This window comes from Marmota flaviventris, chromosome 10 (assembly GCF_047511675.1).
Source record: "Marmota flaviventris isolate mMarFla1 chromosome 10, mMarFla1.hap1, whole genome shotgun sequence".
In the NCBI taxonomy this organism is placed as follows: Eukaryota; Metazoa; Chordata; class Mammalia; order Rodentia; family Sciuridae; genus Marmota; species Marmota flaviventris.
In genome coordinates this window covers 87900204-87921377 of record NC_092507.1, presented here as the reverse complement: position 1 = coordinate 87921377, position 21174 = coordinate 87900204, and the positions used below count along the sequence as shown (strand labels likewise).

Here is a 21174-nt window from a genome sequence, read left to right as displayed (position 1 = left end):
AAACTCCCACTATAATAAGGGAGACAGAATTCAGCTTTATCACAAATATGACAAATTCAGATCAACAAAATACCAAATGAATAAGGACATAAGGGCTGGGATTGGGGCTCAGCAGGAGAGCACTCGCCAAAGCGTATGTGAGGCACTGGGTTCAATCTTCAGCACCAAATAAATAAATAAATAAATAAGTTGTGTCCACCTACGACTAAATACACACACACACACCAAAAAAAGAATAAGCCTAAGTATAAAAAAACAAATCCTGTCCCTTAAGAAGTTCTTGGTTTAGGACGAGAAAAGTAAACAACTGAAAACCAGTATTATAAACTCTATGACCAAGATTCACACAGAACCCTAGGAGAAGGGGCCCCAACTCAATCTGAGGGACTCAGAGAGAAATTACCAAAGAATCCAGACGTACAGTATTGTGGTGCACAATGGATGTTTCCATCAACTGTGGATCATGTATATGTAGGTGGTCCCATGAGATTACAATGGAGCTGAAAACTTCCTATTGCCTAGTGACATCAAAGTCATAACAAGGCCATCGTGCGACACGCTCCTCACATGTTCATGGTGATGCTGGTATAAGCAAATCCACAGTGCTGCCAGTCATATAAAAGAACAGTACATACAATTATGTATCCTACATAATGCCCAACAGTGATAATAAATGACTGTTATGGACCTATGTACTTACAATACTATACTTAAATCATTATTTTAGAGTGTTCTCCTTCTACTTGTTTAAAAAAAAAAAGTCTATTATAAAACACCATGCTTTGTCACAGGCAGCAGCCTCACAGATCTTGTTTTTGCCACTGTCTCTTCATTGCATCAAGAGGCCAGGTAAAGCAATTGACCCATACCATCTAGGCTTGTGTAAGTCCAACTATCATATTCACAGGATGACAAAATCACCTGTCCTTAGGCAAAAAAAAAAAAAAAAAAAAATCTGAGAACTCCCTGTCCTAAGGCAATGCACAACTCTATCTGGAAATACATAAGCAGGACTTGGCCAGCAAAAAAAATCCCCAAAGCAAAGAAAACAATGTGTAAGCTGCAGAAATAGTGATATCAGAGAACACGGCATGTTTGGGGAACAGAGCTGTTTAATTTGGCTGAAGCTAAGGATTTTAGAGAAGTAGGTAAGAAGCAGCTCAGGATGGGTCCTGCATGCTATGCTAAGACATAATAAATCAAATAAATCCACAAATAAATCAAAGACCTGTCACAGTCTTTAGGAATAAAAACCATAAAGTGGGTATAGAGGCAGAGGAACAAAACTTAAGAGGCTAAGTTGGGGGGAAAAAAAATCTCCAATTCTAAAATAAGTTATAAAATGAAAATCTGATACTGCTGCTAGAGATGAAAATTATAAAGTGACAACTTTCACATGCTTGGTTTAAAAGATTCAATCTGTCCCATCTCTGGAAAGACTTGATTTGAACCTGAATATTAAAGATGAATAAGGTGTCAGAGCTGATTTGAGTGTTGCTAAGCGATGCTGTACGCAAGTGATTCTTGGAAAAAAAAAAAAAAAAGCAGTGCTCACGAAAATACCTTTTTATTGACAATGAAAACCACGCAAGCTTTTATTGTGGTGTCTGTTACTCCTTAAAAGCCTCATCTCCAACAAAAGAAGTAAAACATGTATTTTTGTATTTAACATTTAAAAATCAAATTTTATGAAGCTAACACATCTGCTGGAAGTAAACCCTCCAATTATGCAGTGCATAGAGTATGAAACCACTGGTCCTTGCTACCAGAATCCGTGTTTCTCAATGATAGGAAAAGATTGGTCTTGATCTGAACACGTTGAGAGATGTAACAGGCTGGGGTAATTGCTTTTGGCTGTGTCCTGCCCCTTGGTTAGTCAGACTTAGCCTAGCCAAGAAAGGGACTAAGAAAATAACTAAACAACTTGGCTTCATTATGAGCCAACTTATAATTGATTCTGACATAGAGACTTCATATTTCTTTGTAAATATCTCATCTTATAGTCCTATAGTGAAACTCAAGTCAGTTGTACTGCTATAAATATTTCTGGTTTTGAGTCCAGAGAACAATAGATGTCATTTAGTAGCTATTCCTGCTTATGGCTGACTCTTCTCCCTCACTTCCTTAAATCAAGCTGATCCTACCTTTACACCATCCCAACTCCTCATCCACAGTACTCCTTCAATCCTGGACACATTTTTTCCAGGATGACCCAATCCTGATTCCAAAGTCCATTCAATCTGGTCATTTTGTGTAGACTTCCTAGCACTTTCTAGCTTGGCCTGGGCCTACTCTAGCAGTGACTAAGATCATAATCTGTACCTCCCACTCTACCATCCTAGGGCTGTTATAGACACAGAGGTAGTTCCCAGCTAAAGAAGTGGGCTGATGAATGCTCTAGCTTGATGTCAGAGGAAGACAGATGAGAGGCTTCAACCAATGGGTGGCAGCAGATGAGGAGACAGGTATTGAAGGGGTCCTACAAAAACACTGAACCATAAATGAAAGATATTTAGAAAGAGAATTTCTGAAGGCATAAGAGAATGCTCTAAATTTTGAAAAGTACAAGGAAACAATGTTAGAAGGCAAAAAAAAAAAAAAGAATAGGGAATTCTTAGATATATTCAACTAGCTAGATCTAGCTTAGGTATAACCCCCACAATCAGTATTAGATCATTGGAATGTGAGGCCAAACACAAACTTCATACCTAAACCTACCATTTTACTGCTTTCAATATTTTTTCTTCCTATCTCTAGCCCTTTTCATATATTTTTATGTAGAACACAGGAAACAAAACAAAAACCATTCGAAGGGAGGATATAGAGAAACTGGACCCCTCTTGCATTTTTTGGTAGAAATGTAAAATGATACAGCTGCTATGGAAAAGAGCTTGGCAATTCCTCAAAAAATTAAACAGAATTTTCACACCATCCAGCAAGTTCACTTCTGGGTCTATGCCCAAAAGAATTGAAAGTGGACCTTAAACAAATGCTCATGCAGCATTACTCACAAGGACCAAGAAGTAGGAAAAACTAAACAGCTGTCAACAAACAAATGGATAAACAAAAGATGGTACATATATCCAGTGAAAAATTATTCAGCCTTCAAAAGGAATAAAATTCTGATACACACTACAACAATCAACATGCTACAATTATTACATGTGAAATCAATTACAACATGAATGAACCTTGAAAATGTTATGCCAAGTGAAATAAGCCAGATACAAAGAACAAATATTGTAAGATTTGACTAATATGAGGTACCTAGAATAGACAAATTCAAGGAACAGTAGATAGAATACAGCTTTCCCAGGAGCTGAGGAACGGGATAATGAGGATTTATTGGTAAATTTATTAGTTTCTGTTTGGGATGATGAAAAAGTTCTGGAAATAGTGGCAATGGCTGCATGACATTATAAATGTACTTAAAACCACTGAATTGTATACCTAAAATGGATTAAAATGGTAAATTTTATGTTGTACATGTTTTACCACAAACGTTTAATTTAAAAATTAAATTTTCTATGGAACAATTGGAATGAATATTTCAAGATAAATTTCAGATACTACAACTACATAAAATTCTGATATATACTTAATTATTAAAACTTGAATTCATATTAGTGTTTTATTTTTGCATAGCAAAGTTTCAATGTCAATTAACAGTCAATAAAGGGATCAGAAAATACAATAGTAAATACTGAAAAGAAAATCAGAAGCTTCCATAACAGTATTATTGCAAAAAAGGTCACTTTTAACAAATAGTGCAAACTAAAACTTTTGTGATATGCCTTATTCTAATAAAGGAACCATAATTTATCTTCTGTTGTCAAGTTCTGATTTTTTTATATTTAAGATTTTAATTTCTGTATTTAAGAACAAAATGTTAAATCCTTACATTTATTATTAAAAAAAAAATTTTATGTTACTTGACCCTAATTGCACATATCTAAAAGAAAAGCCTATTAGGAAATGGCAGGGGTCAATCCCAACTAAAACTCAAACCATCACCATTAGACCTTTTCCAGCATTTTTCCATTTGCTAAACAGGTTTTCTTCATGTCATTTTTGGTAATTTCTAAAATCAAAAGCAATGGCTAAACTATTAATTTATGATCCAGCTCACTTCAACTGTGAAATTGACCAAATGTTCAAAGCACCACAATGAGATGTGGTGCAAATTCACACCTACAGAGTAAGAATGAGCCAAAAACGTGTGCTGTGGATTTGGCTCAAGGACAGCATCATCACATCACCTTAGAGCTTTTCAGAAATGCAGATTCTCAAGCCCCACCCAGACCTGCCGATTGGACACTGCACTTAACAAGACCCCCAAGTGACTCTTATCCTAAAGTCTGAGAAGGACAAAAGACAATGGAAAGCCTTACAGCTACCTAAATGCTAAAAAATACTTTGGGATTTTGGAATGAAAAGGGTTCAACCACAAAATTGCTCCCTTTTAAAGATGACTTAATTCAAAAGGGCAGCTCTGCTTCACAGAGAGAACTCTCCACAAGGTCCAGATTTCGACTTGTTACATGAGTTTTGCTGAACAACCCCCATGAAAGCCCAGCACCTGTCCCTCAATGATCCCCTGAGGCATCCTTGGATGAAAGTGTTAATGGATTGTGATCTAGAGGTCAACATTATGCCACACTGTAAATGTTCAATAAATAGAATCAACCAAATTTTACCACTCCCTGGCTCCACCTTCATACTTTTACAGGTTGTATCTGAGAAGGATGAGTAATGAGAAGGCTCAATAACAAAAGAGCTGTAAAGTACATCTTGAGAAGAACCTTAACAACCTTTAGAAGAAAAAAACATTTGGATTTCAAAATGGTATTCTAGCTTAAGAATTTCAGGTTTAAGTAGGAGAAAGAAACACCTATGGTTGCTTTTGTAAACATGACCTCTATATCCTAGGGGAAAAAAAATACTTGTATAAAACTGACAAACTTTGTATAACAAAGGAATAGTTCTGAAGCTACCCATACATAAATTTATCAGCGACTTGTAAGAACAGTAACAAACATCTCTCACGGCCAGTGACATAAGGAGAATGTTCACTTGAGACACAGAAACACCTGGACATATTTTTGATCTTCAAGGATGAGCAGGATATGACAAACGAGCTCTTCTACAGACATAGATTTGGAATTAACATTATCTAAAAAGCACTGATTGGCTTTTCACCTCTTGAGAGAAAGAATACAACCCCTTTAACTTGTTCAGTCACTTGTGACAGATGAGAACCTAATGAAAGCTTTTTCACCTTCTTATTTCTGTCTTAATGGACATGTTAATTATTCATGCTTCTGCGTCATCACTGACTTCACCCTTGTCGTCCCTGTGTCATTAGTCAGTCTTCAAAGCTTGGTATTCTTTTTCCTTGAAATGTTTTTGGAGCCCATCTCCAACTCTTTGGTGCAATGTCTAGCCCTTTTGAAAAGGCCCTGTCTCCCTGACAGATGGCAGTGGTCTCCTTTTTAGCTTCTCTGATTTTGACACCCATCATCTGATTCATCTCACACAGTTACAGCCAAATCTTCCTTAAATATTACTTGGGTCACACGACTTCCCATACGTCAAGTACTCCAAAATAGAAGGTACAATGAAAAAGAGAAGTTTAGAATATCCCTGTTCATCATTAGGATCTATACATGCTGCTGTACATATTTACTGATGAAAGAAAGACGTATTAGTTTCCTATGGCTACTGCAAAAAAAAACTACCACAAACATAGTGGTTTAAAAGAACACAGATTTACTTTCTTAGAATTCTGGAGTTTGAATGTCTAAATGCAATACAAATCAAAATCCCTAAAATGTCTAAATGCAATACAAATCAAAATCATAAAATTCATCTGGAAAAATAAGAGACCCAGAATAGCCAAAGCAATCCTTAGCAATAAGAGAGAAGCTGGTAGCATTACTATTTCAGACCTAAAACAATACTGCAGAGCAATAATAAATAAAACAGCATGGTATTGGCACCAAAATAGACCTGTAGACCAATGGTACAGAATAGAGGACACAGAGTCTAACCCACATAACTTCCGTTACTTTATATTAGATAAAGGTGCCAAAACCGTACATTGGAGAAAAAATAGCCTCTTCAACAAATGGTGCTGGGGAAATTGAAAATCCACATGTAACAAAATGAAATTAAACTTCTATCTCTCACCATGCGCAAAACTCAAAGTTGATCAAGGACCTAGGAATTAAGCCAGAGATGTTGCACTTAGTGGAAGAAAAAGTAGGCCCAAATCTCCATCATGTCGGTTTAGGCCCCAACTTTCTTAATAAAACTCCTGTAGTGCAAGAATTAAAACCAAGAATCAATAAATGGGATATATTCAAACTAAAAAAAAACTTCTCAGCAAAAGAAACAATCAGTGAGGTGAACAGAGAACCTACAGAATAAGATCAAATCTTTTCCACTCGCACATCAGATAGAGTACTAATCTCTAGGATATATAAAGAACTCAAAAATCTTAACACCAAAAAAACCCAAATAACCCAATCAATAAATGGGCCAAGGACCTGAACAGACACTTCTCAGAAGAGGATATACAATCAATCAACAAACATATGAAAAATGTTCAACATCTCTTAGAATTCTGGAGTTTGAATCTCTAAAATCAGTTGTGCTGTGCTAAAGTCAAGGCATAGGCAGGGTGGGTTCCTTCTACAGACTCTGAGGGGAGAATCTGTTTTCTTGCCTTTAACAGCTTCTGGTGGCTGCCATGTTCCTTGGCTCATGGCTCCTTCCTCCAGCTTCAAAGTGCATTGGTACAATCTCTGCTTCTGTCATCACATTCCTGTGTCCTCTAAATGACTCTTCCTGTGGCCCCTGTTTAGGGACACACCTGAATGATACAGGATAATCTTCTCAAGATTATTAACTTAATCACTTCTTCAAAGTCTCTTTCTCCATATAAAGTAAATTTTATAGGGACCAGGGATTACAACATGCACATATGTGGGGAACATCATGCAGCCTACCATAGCAGACTCTATGCTGAGCATTATTTAATTATCTATTAAAATATTTGGTATAACACCACTTTCAATAAGACATGTAGACATTCTTTCTCCTATTCTTTCCATTAAATAAAATTTATTTTGTACGACAGATAAAACAAACCTAAGAAGACCCTGAAAAATAGAAGAGAAGAATGTAAACTGGTTAGGAACCTTGAGGCCCAAGCAACAACATGTCGTAAGTTCCCAGGGTTTTCTTTTTGTCATATACATCCCGGTCTTGGAGCTAAAGAAAGGAGCAATCCTTAAATGTCAACAGAATAGCAACAAAATCCTGCCCTCGGTAGTGCAACACCAGGAAAGTGGCATCCTGGGTAAGGTAGAAAAATGTTTGACAATGACTGCTCAATCTCATCAAACACCACAGGAAAAAAATTTTGGTCCTTTCCCATCTAATCGGCAAAGGCTGAAAGGGGACTTTCATCCCTACCAGGCTGTCAAGAGACACGCCAGGCCCCTCCTCCCCTGGTCAGAGAGGTATCAAAGAAGGGCAGGTAACGAGGTCTCCCGCCCCAAGCCCCACTCCTGTTAACAGGAGTGTCTGTCTCCCACCCTAATCAGGCAGTTACAGGCGCTCCTTTCCTGTCAGCCAGAATGGTGTCAGAGGGGGCCTAATGGAGAGGGAAGACTTTTAGTACACCCTTCAGTAACAAGCTATCCCATCACGGTGTCAGAAAAAGACCACATGGGGAAGTTAGAACTTCCACATCCACCCAGCATTAACAAGAAACCCTCTAAAACTAAGTATCAAGAGAGGCTCAGTGGGACCCCAGGATTCTGCCTCTACCTGATAGTATAGCAAGACAGAAAATTGCCCCCCCCCCCCCGCCAACATCACTTTTTCTACTGGAACAGTATACGAGGTCAGGTAAAACAGAGGCTTTAAGTAAGACCCAGGGTCTTCTAACACACTAGGAAAATGTTCAAGTGGACATTTTCAGACATTGATGTTGACTGACCAGAAACAGATAATCAGTAAATACCAAGAACCAAATGACAGAGGTGTTAGAATTATCTGACAAAGGCTGTAAAGTAGCCATAACAAAATTGCTTCAAAAAATTATTGCCAAGACACAAGACCCAAATGAAAAAGAGAAAGTCTCAGCAAAGAAACAGAAAATGTGAAGAAGAATCAAATGGAAATTTTAGAATGGAAAAACATACAACCAAAATTTAAAACTCAGTAGTCAAGCTAAACTGCAAAATGCAGAAAAAAAGAAAAATTAGTGAATTGGAAGACAGAACAATAGAAATTATCCAATCTGAATATCAATCAGAAAATAAAATTATGACCATGACAATGATGGCCATGACAAAAGGTTTAAAATTGATGTCAACAGAAGAAGAAAAGGAGAATAGGATTGAAAGAGTGAAGAAATAACAGCTGAAAATCTTTCAAATTTGACAAGGAATAAATCAAGACATTGAAGAAGTTAAGCAGATTTACAAAAAAGGACAACTCCAAAGAAATCCACACCAAGATATAAACAATAAAAACCCTAAAAACTAAAGACAAAGAAATAAAAATCTTGAAAGCAGCAAAAAAAAGAAATGACACCATACCCATAGAGGGAAAATATTTCAAACGACAGCATATTTCTCATCAGAAACCATGGAGGAGAGACAGAAGGGGCACAACAGTTTTCAAACAGTGAAGAAACTATCTCTCGAGAATGAAAAGGAAATCAAAATATTCTCAGATGAAAGAAAACTAAGAGAATTTGTTGCTGGTAGATCTATCTAGAAGAATCACTACAGGAAGTTCCCTTCACAGAAAGGAAATGATGCTAGAAGGAACTTTAGCACATTAGGAAGGAAGACAGATCACGTAAGCAACAGCAGGTGGGGGAAACAAAATGAATGTCTCTCCTCCTTTAAAGTTTCTAAATGTTCCATGATTGAGGCGAAATTATAATACTGCTGTGGTTTCTAAGTGATGAAATATTTGAGAAAACTGTACTATAAATGGGAAGAATAAAAGAATATAAAGAGGGTTAATATTTCTATATGTCACTCAAATTGATTAAAATGCTACATAATACATGATAAAATAAAATAAAAATACATGTCAAAATTCATATAACAAAGCTAAGAGAGAAAAGCTTATAGTGTAAACACATATGTTAGTAAAGAACTGAAATATCAATAATTTAAGCTCCCACCTCTAGAATCTAGAAAAAGAGCAAACTAAACCCACAATAAGCAGAAGGAACTAATAAGGATAAAAACATAGATCAATGAAATTAAAAACAAATACAATGCATCAAGAGAAAAACCAATGAAATATAGAGTTGGTTCTTTGAAAAAGTCAATAAAGCTGACAAACTTGTATAAAAGAAAAAAGACACAAATTATAAATATCATAAATTACATTCCTAATCCAAAACTCCAAAATCAAAATCTGAAGCTTTTTGATTGTCACATTAGTTTCAGATATTGAAGTATTAGGGATGTTTAATTGGTAAAGTCTATACAAATATTCCAAAATCTGAAATCTGAAAGAGTGGAGAATTCTATTAAGCATTTAAAGAATTAACACCAGATCTGCACAATCTTTTGCTGGAATAGGAGAGAGAACAATTCCCAATTCATTTTATGAAGCTAACATTACTTTCATACAAAAACCAGACAAAGGAAGTCCAAAAAAAAGCTATAATATCATACCATTTATGAATGCAGACATAAAACTCTTGAACAAAAATATTAGCAAACAGAATTCAGCACTAGATAAAAAGAATTCTATACTATGAGCAGGTGGGATTATTCCAGGGATAAAAGATTCATTCTGAGGGAGAATAAAATAAATGACAAAGGAAAGACAAGGAAACATAATTTTATTTGGAGGCTCTACATCCTTTTCTTGGTCTGTCACTGCCTAAGCCAATCTCTCTCTCAGGCCACCCACTACCAAACTTCTGGAAAAATCTGTAAATCTTAAAATTAACCATAAACTCTTTCACTTATGAGAACTCCCCTGTGTGCTGCTAATCAGCTCATCGATAAATAGATTAAGCAAAGAGAGATATATTTTCAGTACCCTATAATTTAGAGGACTTTTCAGCATTATTGATCAGATAAGGGAGACCACACCGGCCTGAGGATCCTGAGAACAACCAGTCCACCGTGAACCATCTTGTGAAGAACTGACTGATGTCATGCTCAGGCTCCTTCCCACACCCAGCCCCTCACCACATTTCCTTTAAAAGAGAGCAGGGTACCCCAAAATATATCTCTTACTCTTGAGATGGGACATATTCACCCTTAAATGAGTATTCTTTGTTTTCCTAAATAAATCTCTGTGTGTCTACTGACACATGCTGAAATTCTTTTCTGTCATGTCTGTCAAGGACCCCACCTGTCCAGGACTCAAGTTTCCCCCTTTTCCAGGAATTACTCAAGATTCTCTTCCAGGGACACCTCTTCTCCCAGGACAATACATGAAAAACAATCTCGGAATCTATCATAATAAAAGGCTAAAGAAGAAAAATCACATGATTGTCTCAACCAAGGCAGGAAAAGCCTTTGACAAAACTGAATGGGGAGACTGCCTCAAAAATCAGCTAAGACTATCTGGATGCCTTCCCCTCAAGACCAGGAGCAAGACAAGGATATGCGTTTCAATCCCTCCTACTCATCACAAGGCTAGAAGTGTTAGCCTATGCAATAAGAAAAGAAACAAATAAAAAGTATAGATTGAAAAGGAAGGGGCTAGGATTGTTGCTCAGCAGTAGAGCACCTGCCTAGCATGTGCGAGGCCCTGGGTTCAATCCTCAGCATCACATAAAAATAAATAAATAAAGGTATTGTGTTCAAATACAACTAAAAAATAAATATTAAAAACAGAAAAGGAAATAAAACTGCCCAATTTCTGGATGACATAATTGTATGCATAGAAATTCAAAGATTTCTTGATAAAGAACATCAACCAAAAACCTCCAGTTAAGAGATATCTGCACTTCTGTGTTCACTGCAGTGTAATTCTCAATAATGAAGATATGAAATTAACCCAAGTGTCCATCAATAAATGTACATATACAGAAAATGAGGGTGGGGATCCTATCATTTTCATTAACATAGGTAAACCTGGAGGATATTATACTAAGTGAAATAAGTCAAGAACAGAAAGGTAAATGCCATATAATTTTATTCATATGGTGAATCTAAAAAAGTCAAACTGGTAAAAGCAAAGAGTTGAAGTGGGGGTAGGGGAGAGAGAGATTGATCAAAAGATACAAAATTTTAGTTAGGAGACATAAGTTCAGAGATCTAGAGATATCCTGTACAACATGGTGACTATAGTTAATAACAATTATTATAGGAAGGCTGGGGTTGTGGCTCAGTGATAAAGCACTTGCCTAGCACATGTGAGGCACTGGGTTCGATCCTCAGTACCACATAACAATAAATAAACAAAAATAATTTTTAAGAAAACAATGAAAAATAGTTTCTAAAAAACAATGTATTATATACTTGAGAATTGCTAAAAGGGTAATTTCAAGTTATTTTTTTACCAGAAACAGATAAGTATGTAAGGCAATGAATGCTAATAATATATACAAATTTAAAAATATCATGTTATATGCCTTAAACTTATACAATCTTTATTTGTCAGTTTAAAAATTAAATCAAAAGGAAAAAATACTTTTTAAAAAATGTAATTATCCTTGTAATTTATACTCTCACTTCTTCAAGAACTTTGTTTAAATGCTTTTCAATGAGCTCCCTTTGCACCACTTATTTAAAACTGCCTTCTACTCCATTATTCTATTCTTCCCATTATTCTACCGTTTTTCTAGGTAGCACCTGTCACCATCAGAGAAACTACATAATTTATACATTTTTCTATTAATGCTTCTGCCCTGGCCCAATAAATGAGCTCTAGTGTTAAAAATTAACTTTTAAATTCTACTGTGACTTCCAAGTTGCATGCTTAGGAACTTTCAACAAACATTTGTAGGAAGGAAAGAAGGAATCTCTGCCACCTGTGAGATGATATCAAAGGTAGACAAGAATGATATAAACAGGAAAATTAAAGGCCACTGGGAATGATTTAAAATCTACAATTATAACAATAAAATTCAACATGGAGGGTTGAGGTTGTAGCTCAAGGGTAGAATGCTTGCCTAGCACATTGTGAGGCCCTGAGTTCGATCCTCAGCACCACATAAAGATAAATAAATAAAATAAAAGTGTTGTGTTATCTACAACTTAAAAAAAAAAAAAAAAGAACAGACACTTCTCAGAGGGGGACATACAATCAATCAACAAGTACATGAAAAAATGCTCACCATCTCTAGCAGTCATAGAAATGCAAATCAAAACCACCCTAAGATACCATCTCACTCCAGTAAGATTGGCAGCCATTATGAAGTCAAGCAACAATAAGTGCTGGTGAGGATGTGGGGAAAAGGGTACACTTGTACATTGCTGGTGGAACTGCAAATTGGTGCGGCCAATATGGAAAGCAGTATGGAGATTCCTAGGAAAGCTGGGAATGGAACCACCATTTGACCCAGCTATCGCCCTTCTCGGTCTATTCCCTGAGGACCTTAAAAGAACATACTATAGGGATACTGCCACATCAATGATCATAGCAGCACAATTCACAATAGCTAGACTTTGGAATCAACCTAGATGCCCTTCAATAGATGAATGGATTAAAAAACTGTGGCATCTATACACAATGGAGTATTACGCAGCACTAAAAAATGACAAAATCATGGATTTTGCAGGGAAATGGATGGCATTAGAGCAGATTATGCTAAGTGAAGCTAGCCAATCCTTAAAAAACAAATGCCAAATGTCTTCTTTGATATAAAGAGAGCAACTAAGATCAGAACAGGGAAGAAGAGCATGAGGAAAAGATTAACATTAAACAGAGACGAGTCGGGGGAGAGAAAGGGAGAGAGAAGGGAAACTATGGAAATGGAAGGAGACCCTCACTGTTACACAAAATTGCATATAAGAGTTTGTGAGGGGAAAGGGGAAAAAAAAACAAGGGAGAGAATTAAACAACAGCAGATGGGGTAGAGAGGGAAGATGAGAGGGAAGGGGAGGGGGGATAGTAGGGGATAGGAAAGGTAGCAGAATACAACAGTCATTAATATGGTATTATGTAAAAATGTGGATGAGTAACCGATGTGATTCTGCAACTTGTATTTGGGGTAAAAAATGGGAGTTCATAACCCACTTGAATCAAATGTATGGAAGATGATATGTCATGAGCTTTGTAATGTTTTGAACAACCAATAAAAAAAAAAAAGCAAAAAAAAAAAAATTCAACATGTAAAATGCTGGAGTTGGACTATGAGTGCTGAAGGTTTGATCCCTAGCCTGTGGTACTACTAGAAGGTGGTATAACCTTTAGGGGTCTGGTGGAAGGAAGATAGGTCATTAGGGACATACCCTTTGAAGGAGATATTGGGATTCTGGTTCCTCCTGTCTCTTCCTCTTTTTCTCTTTGTTTCTGAGGAGAGCTCCACCATGCACTCCCCAACAAGATGTGCACCCTAACCACAGGCCCAAAGGTAACAGGGCCAACCAGCCATGGAGTAAAACTTCCAAAATCCTGAACCAAAATCAACCTTCCCTCTTTTGAAGTTTCTTTATCTCAGGCATTTGTTACAGTGACAGAAAGCTGAGACAGAAAATAATTATTGTTATTTTGTTACTGTTAACAGTTGTTTCATTAGTAGCTTAGAGATACATGTAGAAAGGAGAATAGACAAGAAATAAACAATTTCCTTCTAAGTGTTTTACATTTAATAGAGAAACTAAACTTTTATCAACTCACAATAGCAATATGGACTGGGCAAAAGAAAACCATTATTAGCATATAATATAGCTTAAGAGAAGGCTTGTGACTATGGTTAGAATGGCTAGAATAAGGCATGTAAAATTAATTTTCTCAGAAGAATGGTTTAAATTGTCAGGGAAAGAAATTAACAGAAGTGTTCAGCCACCACAGCACACAGGCCCCTCTGATCTGATACTTCCCCCCACAGGGCCCAGTACTACCCTCCTACAGTGGAGCTGAGATTTCCTGGATACCTCACACTCCACTCCCTGACCCAACTCCCAAAAGACATGGCATCAGAGGAGATTTGGGGGGCTGGGGATGCATCTCTGGGTAAAGTACTCACCTAGTAAGCACAAGGCCCTAGGTTCAATACCCAGTACCATATGTAAAATAAGACAAAAGAGAGAAGACTTTTGCTCATCCCCTTAGCCACCCTATCCCAAAAGTTGCTGGATAGAAAACTACCACTGACCCAAATTCTTCAGCCTCCATGAAAATGACCTGCCTGGCTCATCATGGCTCACATCCTGGTTTACCACTGTCACACCATACAACCAGCTCTTCCAGGTTGTCTGAAACCAACTTGAACTCTGTCTCCACAACACTTTTCATCCCCTAGTTTCCCATCTCACCCTTAAATGTTCACAATAGCATCTTATAACACCTTCTTTTCAGACAGCTCTTTTGAGGTCAGCACAACCTTGTCAACAAAACTTAACAAAGCATTATAGGTTGAGCATCCCCAATTCAAAAATTCAAAATCAAAATGTCCACAAACCTGAAACTTTTTGAGAACTAACAAAGTTTTGAATTTTGGATAGTTCAGGTTTCAGAATGTCAGATGAGGGATGTTCAACTGGTAAAGACTCTGCAGATATTCCTAAAGCCAAAAACTCCAATATTTGAAATACCTTAGGTCTCAAGCATTTCAGATAAGGAATACTCAGCCTGTACAAGAAAAGTATACATCAAATCACTTATAACCATAGACACAGAGATCCTCAACAAACATTAGCATATCAAATCCAGTCTTATTAAAAAAAACATGACTATTATGGCTCAACATTTGAAAATCAGTGTAATTCATCATCAAAAAGAGAAAAATTGCATGATTATCTAAACAAATACAGGAAAACTGACAAAGTTTACTACCATTTTTAAATTAAAAACTCAAAACAAACCAGATAGAAAGAAGTTTCCTCATTCAGATAAAAGTCGTCTTTGAAATTCCATGGCCAACATCATATTTAATGATATATTTTCTCTTAGATTAGGAACAAAATACAGACGTCTACTTTTACCATCACTTCCAACTGAGCCAGTACAATAAGGAAAAAAGAAGAGAGCTACTAGAACTAATAAGTGAAATTAGCGAGGTTTGTAAGATGTAAGGTCAATTTTCAAAACTCAATTTCAGCAAAATTTTAAGATTCTGCTCACTAAAAGACAGAGTACATGTAGCTGATGAAAGTTTGTATGCAAAATATATGAAGTATATATGCAGTAGATAAATAAAACATTTACAAAGCAATGATTTTAAAAGAAACTAATATTTTTAAATGGGCAAGAAATTTGGTCAGACACCTCACAAAATATATGTATATGAAAAATGAAAAAGTATTCAACATCATTAGTCATCAGAGAAACACAAACTGAAATCACAATGAGATACTATTTCAAACCAACCAGAATGAGGGAAAAAATATATATGATATAAAATGTTCACACAGAAGTGGCACAGCTAGAACCCTCATACATTACCAAGTAGTTTATAAAATGATTCAACCATTTTGGAAAATTGGTAGTTTTTCATAAAGTTAAGTTGTACCTAGCCCTATGACCCAGAAATTTCACCCCTGGTTTTTTAAATAAAGGAAATAAATAGACTCACACAAAAATATTCATGGAAGCTTTATTCATAATAATTTGAGGCAGGGGTACTGGGGATTGAACTCAGGGGCACTCAACCACTGAGCCACATCCCCAGCCTTATTTTGTATTTTACTTAGAGACAGGGTCTCACTGAGTTGCTTAGCACCTCACTTTTATTAAAGCTGGCTTTGAACTTGAGATCTTCCTGTCAGCCTCCCCAGCCACTCAGATTACAGGAATGTACCACCGCACCAGGCTATTCATAATAATTCAAAATTAGAAATCATCCAAATGTCCATTAACAATTGTATGGATAAATACACCATAATATATACAGTAGAAAACTACTCAGCAATAAAATAAAGAATGAACTACATACATACTCAGCATAAATCAATCTCAAAAACATTATTTTAAGCAAGAAAGGAAAGAAAGTCAGCCACAAAACAACACATGGTGTGTCAATATAACCTAGGAATAGACAAAACTGGTCTATAGTGACAGAAACCTGAAGAAAATGTTTTGCGGCGTGTCAGGGCAAACTGAGAAGAGGTGTGATAGGATTTTCTAGGATGTTCTACATCTTGACTTGGTTTGTGATTATACAGAAGTACAATTGTGAGATTTTTATATCAATTCTAATTCTATACTCCAGCCTTAAACAATTAGAAAATAAAACCTAAAACATGATGCCTCTACGATGCATTCAATAAATTCAAATAAAAGATATCCAACCCCTCTACACAGAAAACTAAAGACATTTTTTATATTATTAAGATTTAAAAAGATCTAAATAAATGAAAGTATCAAGATATTCTTGAATAAGTTCAAAGGACTTACACTCCTAGACATTGACTCATTTAAAGTGCAGTGATTCTCTGAATTAAGGTACTGGTGTCAAGATATACAAACTAACAGAATAGAATACAGTGTCCAGAAACAAACATATGAAGACACTTGATTTATGATAAGATGACACTTTAGAGCAAAGGGAAAAGAGTGTTCTTTTCAATAAATTGTATTGGTTGACATGAATATTGATATGGGGGAAAACAACATTGGCTCTTATCTCATGATATATGCTTTAAAGCAATTCTTGATGAACTGTTGAACTAAATGCAATGGAAAAAAAATCAGGAAAGCTTCTGGAAGGTAACATAATATATTCATACTCTGTAGTTGACAAAGATATCTTTTTTTTTTCCTTTAGACATGGTCTCAGTATGGTGCCCAGGCTCATCTCAAAATTCTGGGCTCAGCATAATATTCTCCAGCCCCATATATGAGTAATATGGATTAAAATGTATTCCACTGTCATGTATAACAAATTGGAAAAAACAAATTAATTTTAAAAAAATCCTGAGCTCAAGTGATCCTCCAAGCCTCAGCCTCCCAAGTAACTGAGACTACAAGCATACGCCAGGATGCCCAGCAACAAAGATATCTTAAGTAGTACACAGAAAGCATTACCTACAGGGGGAAAAAAATTGTGAAACTAAACTGCACTGATACTTTAAAATTCTGTTCTTCAAAAGACACCACTAAGTGGGAGTGAAATGCACACACACCACAAGGTAGGAGAATGTATTGCATTACATCTAATGGGCTGTATTTGTATTCAGAATATCCCTACAACTCAAGAAAAAGACGATCAATCCAACAGAAAACGTTCAAGAAACATACAAAGATACTTCACAGAAGAGAAAATATGAATGGCCAATAAACATGAAAACATGTTCAACTTCATTTGTTATCACAGAAAAGCAAATTAATACTACAAAGTGAAAACCACAACTAACAAAATCCAATGGCTACAATTTAAGACAGACAAGCCACTGCTGATGAGAATATAAACAGGCATACTGACTTTGGGAAACTGTTTACTATCTTCTAAAGCTGAATGCACACACCCAACTGGCCCACCACAGGTGTACATCCACCAGACCACACACCAAAGACACAAAATAGTCAACAACTGGGAACAGACTGAATATCCACCAACAGAGAACTAAAATGTCATATATACTAAAGGTATCATAGCAATGAAAATGAACAAGCTGTGTCCACCAACAGCAGCAAAGATAATGTGGAGGAAAAATAGCTAGATGTCTACACATACTGCAGGGGTTCCCCCTACAGAAGGTTCAGAAACAGGCAAAACTCTAGCATGGTTCTTTTGATGGAAGAACTGGGTAGTGAATAAAAAAGACACAAGAGGTGCCTCTGGATGTTAGTGATGTTCTGCTTCTTGATCTTGGAAAGGTTCCACAGTTGATCAGCTTTGTCAAAACTCACTGGGCATACCCAGCTTATTATATTCCATCCACATGAACCTGCTCTCTCAGTTTTAAAACACTAAGCTTGCTGCTGTCTCAGGACCACACAGGCTCCCTGCATGGAACACAATTCAGATTTTGACAAGACTTGCTCTTTCTTGCCTTTTGGTCTCAGCATTCCTCCATGCTTTCCAAGAGCTCTCTACTCCTGTGTGCCACCCCTCCCCCAATTCTGTCACCTCTTCGGAGCACTTACCACCAGCCATCACCCTGCATACACTTTTGCTTATACATGTTCCTTCCATTAGAAAAGCATGCACCCTAGAGCAAGAACCCTGGCTGCCTTGTTCACTCTCCCTTATCTGGGAGAAAGCACTGCCCAACTCAGGGTGTGCACACAACTACCATCTGCTGGACGGAAGAATGCCACCAGCCCAGTAAACAGTGCATGGGGTATGTCAAGACACTGGCGTTGGGGGGGGAGGCAGCGATGAGAGGAGGAAAGAATAAAAGAGTAAAAATCAAGCTCAAATACTTAGCAGAGTAGGCCAGAGACCAGAGCCCTGAGGGAAGAGATATAATAATGCCCGGGGGAGAGCCCATGAGCCCCACAGGTACTTTTCCATGCAAGTTCTGTAAGAAACATTGCAAAATATAAAAGATATAAAAGATACACTGCCTAAGACAAAAAGATGTCTGCCTGCAGGAAGCTCTACCCTAAGGATTGCAATGGCTTTTTTTCATATGGGAGTTAGACAAGAGAATCATTCCTGCACCTCAGCTTTCACAAATACTTGGAAAACTATAGTATGACTCACAACCTAGGAAATTTCCAGAGTTGTACAGCTTATGTACTCACAAAGGAATAAACCTTTCTTCAACCTAGAGTGCCTGTGTCTTATAACCCAAATTTCTTCTGCTATCACCTTGTGATATGGCAGAGCAGAGGCACAATAGGGAGGTGTGAAGGTGTTCACAGGCCGTGCTATCTGACACCCTGAAAACCAGGTGCCCTGGGCCAGGGGCATTCTCCACTGCATCTCCCCGCCTCGAGAGCTGCACAGTGCGGGGGCCTGGTGCAAGTGTTCTACCTACTGAATGAACCTTCTTCCAACCTATAATTTTAAGATGGATTAAATGGCTCAAAGAACTAGGCTGAGGAGTATTTTGGATTTTGTTTTTTAACCCTAAGGCCATTTGTTCAATTTTGGTAAGTAACTAGTAGAATGAGCACTTTAAGATTCATTCTACAAAGCTCCACACTGTAGGAGCACAGAATGCACAAAAGAGGAAAGAAACAGAGGAAGTCACTGGCCAAGAAATACGATCAAGAACAAAGCACTTTAACAACAGAATTATTTTATTTGTACCCCACAGGTAAAACTCTTGAAGTTTCTGTCTTCTTGCACATTTTTTTCTTAAAAAGTTATTCCCTTTTGTCTTGCTCTTAAGCTAAGGTATAACTGCTCATTTTTTCAGAATTTATTTTTTCTTATAAATTATTCCCTATAATACTGCCAACTGAAGTCATCCCTCAGCAGGCTCAAATCTTCTTAATCACTTCAGACACTAAGAGCTTATTTACAGTACCTTTCTATGAAATTCATGATCATTTGTTTCTTACCAACCCAAAATGATTTAAATCAGAAAGGAATAATTTCATGGAAAAGAATGCCATTCCCAACATAAAAGAAAAAAATGCAGGTTTCAGTATGTCATTAATTGATAACATCTTACAGCTGGACCTAGGTCAACTAGCACTAATTTCATCTACTCATTGTATTAATGGGTAAATTGATGGTAACCTGTAGCATTTTAAGGAGAAGCCAGGTGGTCCAGAAAGGATTGTCCCCTTAGAGGTTAAATCTTTCTACCCAGTGGGCTGAGGTTGCACCAAAAGTTAACAAATGAATATGTGAATAAATAAACGTAAAATTTATAAGCATTCTTCTGAATGATGGTCATAAAGCTGGTAAATAGTGGGGCCAGGGCTAAAACCCAGTTTTCCTTTTTCTTTCCTTGGTAACTTCTTGGTTGTATTCAGAAGGTGCAGCCTCATTAGCAGTTCAGTTAGTTGTCAGGAGAGCAGCAAACTTAGTGAAATCACTGACTGACCTTAGTTGTGTTTTTTACTTCATTCTGCTTTTAGACATGCAAACAAAAGAGAAGAATGAAAAGTGCCAAGTGGGATGACATAAGAAAATTGCACTGTAGCCAGATCACACATAGAAAATGACAGAAAAGGGGTAGGCAGAGATGGCTCTGTGATTTTCTTCTCACTCTCACCTGATCTAAGAGATATAAAAGGTACAAAGTGAGAATGCATCAGCTGTCAAATCAACAATATTCTATTAGAGGCACAGACTTCTCTAACAATGCAGCCATTTTATAACTGTGAGCTTGACACTGTCCAGAACCTGGGGAAGAAGTAGAAAGGGTCAGGAACAAGGATGTACCATGAAAACACAGAGGGGTACACTTACTCTTCCAGGAAGTGCTGCTGGGGCCCAATAATGGAACCTGGCCGGCAAATTCTTATCCAAGCAATGATTTCAGCGTGTGTGAACCTGTAGTGCTTCATTACGTAACAGGCTATCAATGTCCCTGTCCTTCCAAGGCCAGCTGTAAGAGAGGAACCCAGATGAAATACAAAGTACAGCAAATGCATCCACATAAACCTGAAATTAAACCCTACCAGAAACCACACTGGCCCCAAGTGTAATGATAACATTAGCAGCTGAGACACATGCAAATTTGCTATCATGTAGAAATCTGTATTTCTCTCTATCCAGTGGAAAGGGCAAAGTGAAAATGTCACATGGGGGTGGTGGAGAAAGTGATGAAAGCAAAAGGATCTGGCAGCCAAGGACCAGCTGGAACAGGAAGGGACAGAGACAGGGGCCAGAGAGACAAGACTGGAAGGGTGGGGCAGAAGAGAAGCGTGCTTGAGAGGGGCAGGATGTGGCAATAAGGACGAAGAGCTGAATCAGAATTCTGATTGGGTCACAAGGAAAGTTAAAAATGACTGATGTTTCTGACCTAAGAAACTGGTACAATGTTGATTTCATCCATGAAAACCTTTAGTTAGAAAAAGGAAATAGGAAAAAGTTAATGGCTGTTGCTGATGTTTAGAAATCTTCAGGGAGTGGGGGTTGCTTATTTATTTGTTTGATTTTGA

General features: G+C 37.1%; 1 protein-coding gene across 3 annotated transcripts in view; it reads right to left on the bottom strand.

Moving 5' to 3' along the window:
• The window catches only part of Cdc14a (cell division cycle 14A), a 164483-nt gene that overhangs the window by 35474 nt on the left and 107835 nt on the right, over positions 1 to 21174 (bottom strand). For all 3 annotated transcript variants that reach the window (XR_011708888.1, XR_011708889.1, XM_027943151.2), the window contains one exon: positions 20480 to 20618. Coding sequence is in view for 1 of the 3 variants with exons in the window: in XM_027943151.2 (XP_027798952.2) it covers positions 20480 to 20618 (139 nt within the window). In the remaining 2 variants the exon portion in view is untranslated. The remainder of the gene's footprint in view (positions 1 to 20479; positions 20619 to 21174) is intronic.